The following is a 13,243-nucleotide window of genomic DNA, read 5'->3' as shown; positions in this document are numbered from 1 at the left end:
GCTTTTGGTTTATCAGGGATTGTTGTATGAAAGCCCAGGGTGCTTAGTCTCCACTTTCACTTTGCATCCTCATTACCAGCTGCCTGATATTAAAGTCACATATTTCATCATTCAAAAAGAAGCAGCCATGTTAGTTGCCAGTATCTTGAAAAATGGTCATGCCATTCATTGCAGCCCATCACCACAAGTAATGCTGGCAGCTTGGCTTTGCCCCTCTGTCATCCTTCTCCACCACTGAATAAACTGTTGAAAGACTAAGAGAAGCTGCTGTGAAGAACATGCAGCAGGTGGTACAGCCTGTGTCCCTCAGTCTCCTGCCCATGTAATTTGCCAGACAGTAGAGGAGAATTAGAGTGTGACTTAAAAGTCACAGCTGAAGAGCGAGGTCACGGGTTTTGGCTTACACAGGAGCCTGAACTGTGGTGAGGAAAAGAAGCAGGAAGTTTATTAGCAAAATAATGGCAGTGGGCAAAGTACTTCTTAAAGTCAAGGACACTTACAGGATTTCAAATCTACATAATTTCTTTCCCATTTTCCCCCTTTCCTTTTCTCTTGATCCCTTACGATTTACTTTGCTTCTCTCTTGAAGAGAAAAAGAAATCATATGCTTTAGTGGGTGCTGGCTCAGGATCCTTCACCTTGGCAGCTGTGTGTCCCTAAGATAGGTACATGAGATGTGAACAGTATGAAAATTATACTAATTGATTTCAGCTGAATCTTTACTACTAGGGCAAAAAGTGGGTGTTTCGGTCATCTGAGACAGTGTTGATGTTTTTCCCTCAATTCTTATGCAAAAGCAAACATAGCATAATGTGGGTCTTGCAGACTCTTAAGTGAAACTGAGTTCATTGAACTGGAGGCATTGGTCAGCATCTGATTAACATGGTGCGCTGTTTGTACACTGGGCTAGTGGGTTCTGTGAAACCAGCCTAAGGCAGGGGAAGGGCAAGCAGAGAGGAGAGCAACCCAAAATTCATGGCCCAGCTGCAGAATTTTCTCAGAGAGTCTGAAGAGCTCTTTTCTAGTCCTGTCCCACCAGAGAGGTGCAGAGCTGAAAGAGATCGGGGCAAAAAAAGCCAAAAAGGCAGATGAAGATTTGATGGATATTTGCAGAAAAAGGAAATCATGAGTTGGTGAAAAGATGCCTGTAGTCTTTCCCCACAACATCATCATCATCATTATCATCATTGTGAGGGCCTCCCAAAATCTAGCCCTGCACCTTTGTGCCCCCAAAAACTAGCCCAAGACCTCATTAATTCCATACGCAGGCAATAGCAGCAAGACTGGAAAAACATTTTAATTATGATCATCTGAACTGCTTTGGAGTTTAATGCCCCATTAATGATGATTGTATAAAACAATGTTTAACTTGCTTGTTGTCTGCCTGCTCTGGAAATGTTTCATGGTGAGATCTGGATAAATGTTTATTGCTTCATATCTCATCTTAGTTCTTGGATAAAGATTTTATATATAAATATATATATATATATGTATATAATGAAAACACGCATACAAGTAAGGATGTACCCAAGAGCTGTTGGATGGAGGTATAGGTATATATTAATAGGTAGGTACATAGGTGTATATATTAATGCATCAGATCTCAGAAATACATTAATTTTATATCTCCTTTAGATGGATTTGGATTAATTCTGCAATTCATCACTATTTGGGCTTATCACCGAATGGAGTAAAGATAACAGAATCAGGCAGAATTCTAGCCAGCCTGGCTTTCGTTTTGTTTTAATTTCTTCCTGTAGCCTAAAGCTTTGGCAACTTTTAGTGTGTTCAAAAGCAAAGCAAACCCCTCTTTTTATAGTAAACATAACTCCTGGTCTGGTGAAGAGTCACCAGCAGTGGGGGTTATTTTAATGGACATGCTGTATTACTTTAATCTAAGCCTTTCACCATCTGTTGTGCCTATAATAGTGAATGCGAAAAGAGCATATTTTTCATTTCAGGATTACGTTAGTAAAATGTAAGATAAAAGTGATTTAAATCATGCATATGTTCTTAGTACAATGCAGCCTGCATCTGTGATGTTTTTTTCCTCATGGTTCAGACACAAATCAAGAGAAAAGCTGTTAATGCTGATGTAGTGAAAGTTTTTCATGGAAAAGAGGGCTCTGTGAGGGTTTCACCATATATTTAATGTTTATAATGATAAAAGCCTGAGTAGGCTGCCAGAAAATTGTATATCTATAGTATCTGTTGTTTGAACATCTGGGGTGGCATGTAGAGCAGGCTGATGTTGCTGTGTATGACAGGACAAGTCCTCAGGCCAGTGAGACACCTGTAGGAATAGAAAGGCAGGCAAAAGAAAATCACACGATAAATATTAAATTGTCTACTGACCTAATACACTTCCATGGGCTCTCATGAAGTAAGTTTCTTTAGACATGGAATTTATATCTTCCTATTTCCTTATCTCTTTAGCCCTCCTGAAGATTTTCCTCGAACGAAAATGCATCAATGATGGCCTGCAGTCCTTTTCTTTGTCAGTGCTAATCCTGCTGGTGTGCTCTCACTTTGATTGTACACTGGATTACCACTCTGGAATACATTTCTAATTTTCAGAGGTGACAATTCAGGTTCCAGGGACCAGCTGGAGGACCATTTAATTTATGTTTTGTTATTTTTTTATGCCAGATGACAATTCAGAAATCACCTGAAGGGAATTCAGATGTTGCCAGTTTGAAGTTCTTTATCACTATCTACTGATTAAATTTTGTCAAAAACTCAAAAGTAATAAATTAGTTTTGCCTTCTGACTCCTGATAGTAGTCAGAGAATAGAAATTAGCAGAAAATAAAGTGTTTCTTCTGAGACATGACTGAGATTGAAAAAAAACCCAACTGATTTTAATTTACCATAATTTTCATTAAATCGTATTTAATTTTTTATGGGTCTTTCATCACTTGACATATGGGAGCCTAATTCTGACTTGAGAGATAGTGTTTCCACTCCCATTTCAGTAAAGCAATATCTTTGATCACCCTTTCATGTCTCCCCCATCAACATGTCACACATGCCCATATTTGAAGTATCCACCTGTCAACATCAGATTCCCAGAAGAGGCAGTGGTTGGACTGCAGCAGTGGAGGCAGCCTGAGGATGCCAAATAGAGATGTGGCTGGCTTTAAAGGGAATTAGACATATTTTTGCCCTGTGTATGCTTATGTTGCACCTTAGGAGTAAATACTCATATCAAACCTTGGCAGAAAATGTGGACCACAAGCAATTGACTGTATTAATTTAATTCTGTCCGTTGCCCAGCACCTGCCACGGGCCAGATCTCAAATAATCTTAGTTCATATCAAGTAGGAAGAAGATGGGTCAAGTATTGTTGGTCTTGATACATGGTTATATGACATCACACAGTGTATTTCTGAGATACTAGATAAAAAACCTATGAGATAATTTCCCTTTTTTAAGAGAAGTGCACAAAGGCCTTTTGTGATTAGGTTCGAGATAAAAGCAGAAATTGCACAACTTTTCAATTAAATGAGGATATTCCCTTCAAGAGAAGCTATGTTGGACACTGAAGTGTCCTTAAAAAAAAAGAGAACTAATAGAAGAATATCTAGTAGAGATAGGGCAGGAAATTAGAAGTTTTTCGTTTGAAAGATTCTCTGGCATTTATTATCATCATAAATGGTCCAAAAAAGAAATTTCATTATAATATTATTGGAAATTAATTTTCCTTGTCCTTCTCATGAAAGAAATACATACTAGGAGTTTTATTTTTAGTAAGAAAATAAATGAACTTTTGACTTTTCTCTATTTGTATTTAGGCTTATGCTGTATAATATTTCTGCTTAATTTTTAAAATTAAAAAAATCTGGTTTATACAAGTCAAATTCAAACAGAGCATTAAAAACAGTTCTGAAATTAAAAAGAGATTAAAATGTATTTTCTTCTTTTTTTGATTTTTCTTCCTAAATAAAATTTAGTAACTATTAATCTTGTTAATAATTCCTAATTTTTTTAATTGGAAACTTAATCACATTTTTTGTAAACGAGCTTACAGTAATTTTTGTTTTGTAAAAAAGCTTACAATATGTTTTTGTAAAAAAGCTTACAGTAATTCAGCTGTTATTTGTGAAGGTGTCTTTGTGATTAAGCAGTTTGTAAATGTTAGGTCTGAAAGGATAATAGAAGAGACAGATGCTCCATTTGATGAAAATAACATTGTGGTGACTGAACAAAGTTCCTAGTTAGTGTATGTTGAGTAACTGGCATTTAAAAGCGCTCTTTTGTGGCTCTGTAACTATCTAACCTTCATGAAAATTCATGTTTTTCCTTTCATGTCTAAACCTTTGTGATGAGTATGGTGGCACTAACTTTCTGACCTCCTCCATGTCTACTGGTAGGCTTGTTGCCTGTGGGTATTCTTCTGACAACTAATAACAAAATATAGTTGACTTCTTCAAAGCCATGACCCTTTCTTTGTTTCCTTTAAATAATCTATCATGTTCACAACCTAAACAGTATTCATAAATATAAACTAGAATACTGAAGCAATGCCCAATTAAATGCCAAAAAACTCTACTGATGTTGCACACATGGTTTAGGTTTTTCTGAGTCAAACATCTGGTAAGTACTTTCGATTGGTAAGTGCATAAAACCTTGATCCTGGCTGATAATGAGGAGTTTCATAGCAACTTAATCTAATGAAAAGGAAGGTAACCTTATGTTAGGCCTATTAAAAGAAAAGGCAGAGTAGACATATGGAAGGTGAGTGATGGAATGGGAGAATTCCAAGGTTTCATGTTGTAATACATTGATTTGTGACATGAGTGTGCAGTGCTGAAGAGGTGAACATGTACAGCTTTGGTCTCATCCCAGCCCATAATCATGGGTGAAATTGATTTAAAAATGTTCCGTGAAGTTTGACAGTTCCAATAAATAAAAAGATTTAAAAATGAGATAGCTAAATCCTAGGGAGTTTAATAAACATTCTTTTCCTTTCCCAAAAGGTATCTAAAAGTTGGAAGCATATGAATATGAATATCTAGAAATCTGTGACATTTAACTTAACCCTTACTTCTCTCTAAACAAATGCTTATGTTCCTGTCCTGACGAATTTTCCAACAACCTACTAGTTGCTTTTCTGTGTTGGGAGGGTCCTGCTTTAGTGAGGGCAGACAATGCTGACTCTGCCCGCTTTGGTTAGCACTCACCTTTACTGGCAAATAGTTTCTGGATTTCCCTTGTTCACATACTGCAATAGAGCTGGGATTTTTAGCTTCCTACCTATCTGCCATCACTTTAGAGCTTTCAAAATTGTTGGTGGTGCCAACTTTTCCTTCCTAATAAGAGGAAGTAAGTCCAAAGATACAACTCCAAGTAAGAAAAAAAATATCAACAAACAAAATATGAGAAAAAGAGAGTGAACCCTTAGAAAAAATCCTTCAAATACATTCGGTTTCAATTTGACATGTGAGAGTGCTCCAGGAGCAGTGTTATTTCAGTCCCTTTTGGAAGTGTTTTGCTGAAGTGCATTGGAGCACCTTGGCTGAGCATAAGCACAGCTTTCAAAGCAACAAGAAAAACCTGGACATACTAAAAATATATTGAATTGCAACATTGATGTTTCTGAGCCTAATATTACACATCATAAAGGAGATGGCTATTAAGGGCCAACATGGGATGTTTTAGATTTTCATGAGGTCTGTCCTGTCATCTGCAAGCTCATTACAGAGTGTTGTACAGGAAAGGACCAGGAGCCCAATCAGAAGGTGCAGACACGCTCACAAAAAACACACTGTCACATACACACTTTGCCTCCCCAGTGCAGTTACGTGCAGATTTCACCCAGGTGTGGTAATTCCCATGCTGCTTCTCCTGTTTTGCAGTATTCCGGATTTCACACGGAGAGATCCGAGTCTGACCATGAGAGCCAGTGGGGTGGGAGCCCCCTGACCGACACGGCTTCCCCACAGCTCCTGGAGCCCGCGGACAGAGCGAGCTCCCAGCACCACGACATCTCCTGTGCCTACAGACAGTACTCAGACCGCAGCGCGCTCTGCTACGGTTTTGCACTGGACCACTCCAGGCTGGCTGATGACAGGCATTTCCACACTCAGGCCTGTGAGGGAGGCAGATGCGAAGCTGGCCGGTATTTCCTTGGCACGCCGCAGCCGGGAAGGGAGAGCTGGTGGGGCTCTCGCTCAGCCTTGCCTCTGACTAAGTCGTCCCCCGAGAGCAGAGAAGCATATGAGAACAGTATGCCCCACATAACGTCAGTGCACAGGATTCATGGTAAGACATAACAAGGATTTGCAGAAGCGACAGCATCTCGGCTAAAGGAGTACAACAGAGAGACACAGCTGTTTATGTGAAAGATGGAAAATGAGATGCTTTTGTTGCATGTTCTTGTCTCAGAGACCACATTTGTGGAGATGATACTTAAAATTCAAACTGAGCTGAATTTTATAGTCTGGTTTATATGAAAAAAAATACAGTTTTGTTGTATTTTCATTGTGAAATTAAGGTGGAAACATGTGACTGAGGAGATTTTATGCGTGCTCTTAAAAATATAAACAAAATAATCCACTTGATAGAAAAGTGGTTTTTATTGGACTTGGGATCAAGATACTTCAGATAGAGTATATTTAGCAAAAAATTATAGGCAAATCCAAGCTAAAAATTAAAAAATCTTGAAAGCTGTTGGAGAAACTGCTCTCCGAGTGACTTTTTCCCCTACTGGTTATTACTAGATTCTGTATGATTTGATATTTATTTAAAGTTGGCTATTGAAATTGACAGTTGTTTTTTGCTTCAGACATTTATCCTCAGTGATAATTTTTAGCCAATTTAATCTCTCCATCCTTTCAGCACCAAGCCTGAAATTTAGTTTAGTTTCTGCATTAGCACATTTTCAGACACTGTAGCTAATAAAAAAGCCACAGTGAAAGCCTGATACTGGGTTTGGAAAAGTCCAAAGGTCCTTGGTTTTAAAATTATAGGCTTAGTCTTGGAAGACAGTAACAGGCCCTAAGGTCAGAATTCAAGGTTTTAAGGATGGATGCAACATTAAAAAAAAAAAAGTTTTTCCACAAAAGAATCTATCAAAACAAATGTTGCCTCTAAAGAATTCATAAAAGCAGATTACATTAATACTTATCCATTCATCTGCAGAACAAGGCTTTGTAAACAAAATGAGCTGCTCTGTTTTGCTCCAATCTGAGGAAAATTATGTTGAGATTAGAAAAAATTATTAAATAGCAAGTTCCAGGAAATACAAACAGAGGAAAAACCAGAAAATTTTGCTGATGAGAACTGTTCTCCACTTTTCCTGTGAGAACATGCCTCCTTCCTTGTGTCTGTTCTGTTCTTCTGCCCTATTTGTGTTTTTCTAGCTTTTTCTTCTCAAAAAAAAGAGAATCTAGCAAATTATGATAATTTGCTGGCAAATTTTATGCATGATAATTCTTGCTGAACACAGAAATATCATAGTGAGGTACAAATGGAAAAGTGTTAGATACTAATTCCATATCTTTATCAAGAATAATTAACCCAAATGGAAAACATAATTTGGTTTTAGTGTGTTGTTTGGCTTTGCTGAAATTTCAGATGCTGCAGGTTTCTTTTGTCGATTTTTTTTTTATGTCAAGATTTACGCTTTTCAGTAGGTCTTCAGGCTTCACGTAGCTTGGGGGAAAAATCTGACTAGCCCTGGCATTTTGGGTCCAGCTCTTAAGAGGATGTGAAGGATAAATTCATGTCCATGATACACTGATTTTTCTAGTGAACTCTGCAATGCAGTGGTATTGGTCTGCAACTCAAACAGATCTGTATACCTTGACTCAACACAAAACAGGGGGAACTTCATGTGCTAGTCTGAAAATGGGTTTGCTTTGAGGAGTACTGTCATCCAACCCAAAGTGTTCATCCCCGAAGAGGACTTCGTGTGTGCCAAGGCAGAGGTGTCAATAAGTAACACGTGCAAGTCCCACACAAACCCTGCTGCAGGAATGTGACTCAGCAAATCAAGCTCTTTATCATAATGTTGACCATTCAGGTTTTGGGGCCGCTCACTTTCTTTCTGGTGAGGACTGACAGGTGTGATTCTGTCCTTTCAGCTACTTGCAAGCTGAACACCTTCTCTGATATGTATACGTGCCTTATTTTTTAAAGAGAGGTAGGAATGTCATAATATTTTCCCATTTCAAATGCAAATATTTATGCATGGGGATATGACATGACATTTTTACAGGGTCTCTGTCTAACAGCTATGGGTCCTTGAGCTTTTGAAGAAGAGTTCCCTTACCACTTGTGGTTATTTATTGTTGTGTATCCTGCATCAAGTCTCAACTTAACCATGAGCTATTTCTCAATGCTGTCTCTGTTTTAGCTCCTGGAAAGGCTGGAATGTTGTACATTTGTAATTCCCTGAGATTTTTATTTTTACTATGGCCCAAATTCACTCAGACCTTGTTGATGCAAAGAGGTAGTAAGGGGCCAGGGGCCTGAACACTGGCATTGAGGACACTTTGTCATGCCTTAGGATACCCTGCCTGGCCTCTAGCTGCTCCAAAAGAGTTGCTTTAGAGTTGCTTCTATACCTGCAGGGCTTATGCAGGTACTTGGCTACTCAAGAGTGTATCAGGTGGCACCAGATACCTGTGTTGAGGTGCTTCGATCTCTTTGTATATTTTCAGCTGTGTTGCTTGTTTCAAGTGGAGACTCTGGAAACTAGTTTGTCACTGAAGAGCAAGGGGTCTTTTTTGCTGACTGTTATGACCCGCCTCTGACTTGATTTTCTGCATGTGAAATTATGTTAAGATTACATGTTCAAGATCACTTAAACCTCAGTGCTTGTCTCCTTTCTCTCTTTCCTAGGAAGAGGACACTGGGATGAGGACAGTGTTGTTAGCTCACCCGATCCTGGCTCTGCCAGCGAGTCCGGCGACCGATACCGTACCGAGCAGTATCAGAACAGTCCGCATGAGCCCAGCAAAATTGAAACTCTCATTAGAGCCACCCAGCAAATGATTAAAGAAGAAGAAAACAGGCTACAGCTGCGGAAAACCACTCCTGACCCACTGGTTTCCATTAATGGCACAGGGAAGAAGCACGCTATCTGTTTTGCAAGCTACCCTCAGCAGCAGCTGGCAGCGGACGTCTGCCGCGTGCCAACAGTTGCCAACACTCCTCCCTGTGAACATATCCAGCAGCGGGATGGAAAGATCATGAGCCCGCATGAAAATGACTACGACAACAGCCCCACTACACTGTCTAGGATAAGCAGCCCCAGTTCTGATCGAATATCAAAATCTAGTTTGGTACTTGCTAAAGACTACCTGCATTCAGACATGTCCCCTCACCAAACCCAAGGAGACCACCCAGCAGCCTCTCCAAATTATTACAGCTCCCACAGGCAGTACTTTGATAAGCATGCTTACACACTAACTGGATATGCCCTGGAGCATCTATATGACAGTGAAACAATTAGAAACTATTCACTAGGCTGTAATGGATCCCACTTTGATGTGACTTCTCACTTAAGGATGCAGCAAGATCCAGCACAAGGACACAAGGGAACATCTGTTATAATAACCAATGGAAGCTGACAATTTTTTTTCTAAAAACTTTCGCGCTTTAAAAAATAACCTTTGAGCTCTAATTGGAAGATATTCTATGTTTTCATGCCCTTGTCCTTACCAGCATTTCCCATACCACAGTGCACTAGAAAGAAGAACCTAAGGTTTGGGGGGATAAGTTAGTTAAAACACATTACTTAAGGAAAATAACAAATGCACTGGCATGCAGGGTTAGAGTAAATGGCGTTCAATGCAAAGTTGGTTCCATGCATGCTGAGAAGAAGAGGTTCAGGCAGGGAGTACCTGTGGCAGAGCAGTTTATCCACATTGTGTAAGAGGTGTTGTTTGGAAACACTGCCAAGGGCAGATCTTCTGAACTGCATAGGTACCAGGCAACAGAACTGCAATGCACTCTTTTTACACAGGAAGCTGGGATATGTTCCTTCAAAATACACAACAAAATGTGTACTTTTGGTGATTTGTTTACTCCCCAAAGGCCAAGAATGTTATGCTGCTGTATGGTATAAAACATCCGTGGCTGACCAATATAAGATCAAAAAGGGGAGAAAGAAGAGAGAACTCCTCGAATTGTTGTGTCCTTGTGTACTCACAAACATAGCTATTTACATATGCTTGATTTGAAAAGAGTCCTTATGATTAGTATGGTCAAATGTTTACCTCTATTGTATTAAAAGGAAAGGAGTGTTCTCACTGTAGTTTTGAGAAACGCAAAGAGCTTGCTTGTCTTGCTGTAGAGATGAGAGATTGTTCTCTTGTTTTTGAAAGGTTGCCCGTGGTGGCTAGTGGAGTGAAACAGAAGAAAATTGCCTGGAGAAACAGGTAGAATAGACTGGAATTAGGAGTGGTCCAAGGTAAACACTTAACCCTGTAGCTAAGTATGCCATTTAGTAATAATTATAAAATAAGGAAAAGTGGCTGAATAATTAAGAATTAATTTAAAACACAGAAGGAACTCAATAGAATCATAGAAATATTGCTGTAAAATACAAATGCAGTTGCATAAATGTAAAAATACATGAGTCAAGAATAGGTAAAAACTCTTTGGCAGTTTGTCTAACTTCTTATAAAGTTTTGGAGTAAATTAAGAGAGTATAGAGTATCATAACTACTCTGTCTGAAACTCAGTGAAGTAACAGGCATGACCTTGATAAAGAAATATAAATTCTCTTTTTGATTGCAGCAGATAATGAATATCAGAAAATATTTTGGATATTAAAATCAGCCATATGTACATTAAAAAAGTAGAGGGAAATCAGTGTTCCAAGGAATTAAATTGCATTAAGAATGGTGGTATTATCAAGGCCAGTCCTGGAGTTATACAAGACATCAAAAGAGGCAGAGGAACTTTTTTAACATTTTTAATAACCTCATGAACAAAGAGACTGATTAATTGGAAAAGAATAAATGCAAACATATGCTAAAAATGTAAAATAGGGCATTTGTAGTCACAATTGCTAGAGCCGTCCTTTTTTGTATGGCATTTATATGGTCCCAAAGTTGGGGGCAACAGGAGGGACCACTGCTCCCTCTTATGCCAATGTGGAGGAAAGGGGACCTGAGGTGGTTGCTAAAATGAGATTAGCTCTAAGACTAGCTTAATTTGTAACATTCAGAAGCTCAACATATGGGACTGAGTCATCAATGGGACTAAATATAAACCAGCATGCTATGGGTGGGTTAAAAATACTGTTTCCAAATAAAACTAATCAGAAGCAAAAGCTAAATAATAACATTATAAACCACGTAAGTAGAGACGTACTTGAAAGCAGAGGAAATTACCTCTCTGAACTTGGAATACTGTGTAGAGTCCTGATCACTCCAAAGCAGATTGTGAATCTTGAATTGAGTAGTACCTTACTCCATAAGCAACCTTTGTTGACTGCAGTGTGATTGCTCCTGGTGAAATGCGCGTTGGACACAAGGGAGAACAACACAGTCTGGTCTTTATTATCTAAACCTCGTAACAAAAAAGGTGGAGCAGAGCTCAGCAAAAGATAAAGAGAATGAAAGATCTAATAAAAGCTTTAAATAAACTTGGTCTGTCATCTTTGTAAGGGAAAGGAGTAAGGGGTAATGTCACTGATGTGCACCAAACTCTGCACAGAGGAGAGATAAATAATGATCTAAAACTATTTGAACTAGTGGCAGAAATGAGGGACAGGGCACTGAATGATAGCAAAGGCAAAATGAGAACAAAATTATTTGGCAAGAAGTTAATTTGATTCATTGCCAAATGGATAATGAAGGTCAAAAAGAGAAGCAGATAGCGATTTGTTTGTTTATTTTAAGATAAAAACAAGGCAAATAATTGAGGGGAAGAAAAACGTTGACAACTGTTAACTCAGAACAAGAAATGGACCAAAATGGACTTCTTTCAGCCCAATAATTGTATATATTCCTAAAGCATAGGAATAAGAAATTATTTTTGATAAATTTAGTTCTGGATACATATTTATTTCACTTGTTCCTATGAATGATATGAATAAACTTGTACTTGGAGTCTCCTTTTACAGTATTAAAATACAATTTGCAAAGCGAATTGGAATAGAGGTACATAGTATCACACTATTCCTACAAGTACATATAAAATCACACCTAAGTGTCAATATTACTTTGTATTTCAAAAGAGTCTCCTAAACTGTTTGAATGAATGGGGTTTTCTCAGCACTCAAATTTCTTGGGATCACAAAACACTCTTGCTATCAAGCTTTTAGTTAGAAGGCAACGGAGTTCTGCAGACCAGCTGCAGTTCCCTGGCTGTGGTCTAATGGCCACAAGTGGCCAGGAAACCACATTTTGGTGACTGCTGCATTTGCATTCTGACAGGCACCCTTGGAAAACAGAAGACTTATAAGACCAACAGGCACAGCATAAGATGCTACAGGACTTCACCTAGGAAAAGAGGCCTGTGTGCTATGCAATAAAAGTCCCCCATCCTTATTTACAGTGATCCCAAGACTGTAGTTATTTATTCATATTTTCAATAGCTCTAGTCCACTACAAAGGCAAAAAAATGCACTGTAATGAATGGAATAAATCAGTAGAGATGTCTCTACATCCAGCCATGTTGTGCTACAAGCAAAGGCTGAAGCTCTCTCTCCTCATGGAATTCCAGCAACTGGCAGTCCTTAGCGCTTCAGTATAGTATGCTGGAGATGGATGTCTTTTGTCAGCTTGTTTGCTAACCTGCTTCTTTAGATAGCCAGGAATTTCTTCTTAATTGACAGAAAGCATTGAGTTTTGCAAACATAGACTCTGCATGCTTCATGCTACATGAAAGCAAGTCTGCAATCTTAATTATAGTATATAATATCACTGCAGCTCATATTACATGTGCTTTTCAATATGGTATAAAGCTTTTTTTTTTCCATTATATATTTATGTAATTCAAATTTTCATTTAGTATCCTTCAAGGATATCATCTCTTTTTTATCTTTCTTCCTTTTCCAAATCAGATGGGAAGAAATATCTTGCAAAATTGAAAAATGCACGGCATTTGAAGCAAACAAGTTTCAAATGTATCACATTAGCTAAAGGTTATAATTTTAAATAAGGTATGTATGTTGTGTTTTGGAATAGAAACAATATAAATTGCTGTATTGCATCATTTCTCTAATATTATACTGGTTTTCTATTAACACAAAATTAATATTTTGCAACTACTGCAAATACAGA

At 38.3% G+C, this 13,243-nt stretch overlaps 1 protein-coding gene across 1 annotated transcript in view; it reads left to right on the top strand.

Moving 5' to 3' along the window:
• SIM1 (SIM bHLH transcription factor 1) overlaps window positions 1-12,873 on the top strand; it is a 48,487-nt gene extending 35,614 nt beyond the window's left edge. Inside the window, exons 10-11 of the mRNA XM_030946548.1 lie at window positions 5,858-6,263; window positions 8,847-12,873. Coding sequence (XP_030802408.1) covers window positions 5,858-6,263; window positions 8,847-9,577 — 1,137 coding nt within the window. The 3' untranslated portion in view covers window positions 9,578-12,873. The remainder of the gene's footprint in view (window positions 1-5,857; window positions 6,264-8,846) is intronic.
• Window positions 12,874-13,243: the final 370 nt, after the last annotated feature.

This window comes from Camarhynchus parvulus, chromosome 3, assembly GCF_901933205.1.
Source record: "Camarhynchus parvulus chromosome 3, STF_HiC, whole genome shotgun sequence".
NCBI classification, from domain to species: domain Eukaryota; kingdom Metazoa; phylum Chordata; class Aves; order Passeriformes; family Thraupidae; genus Camarhynchus; species Camarhynchus parvulus.
This window is presented reverse-complemented; position numbering and strand designations above follow the sequence as displayed.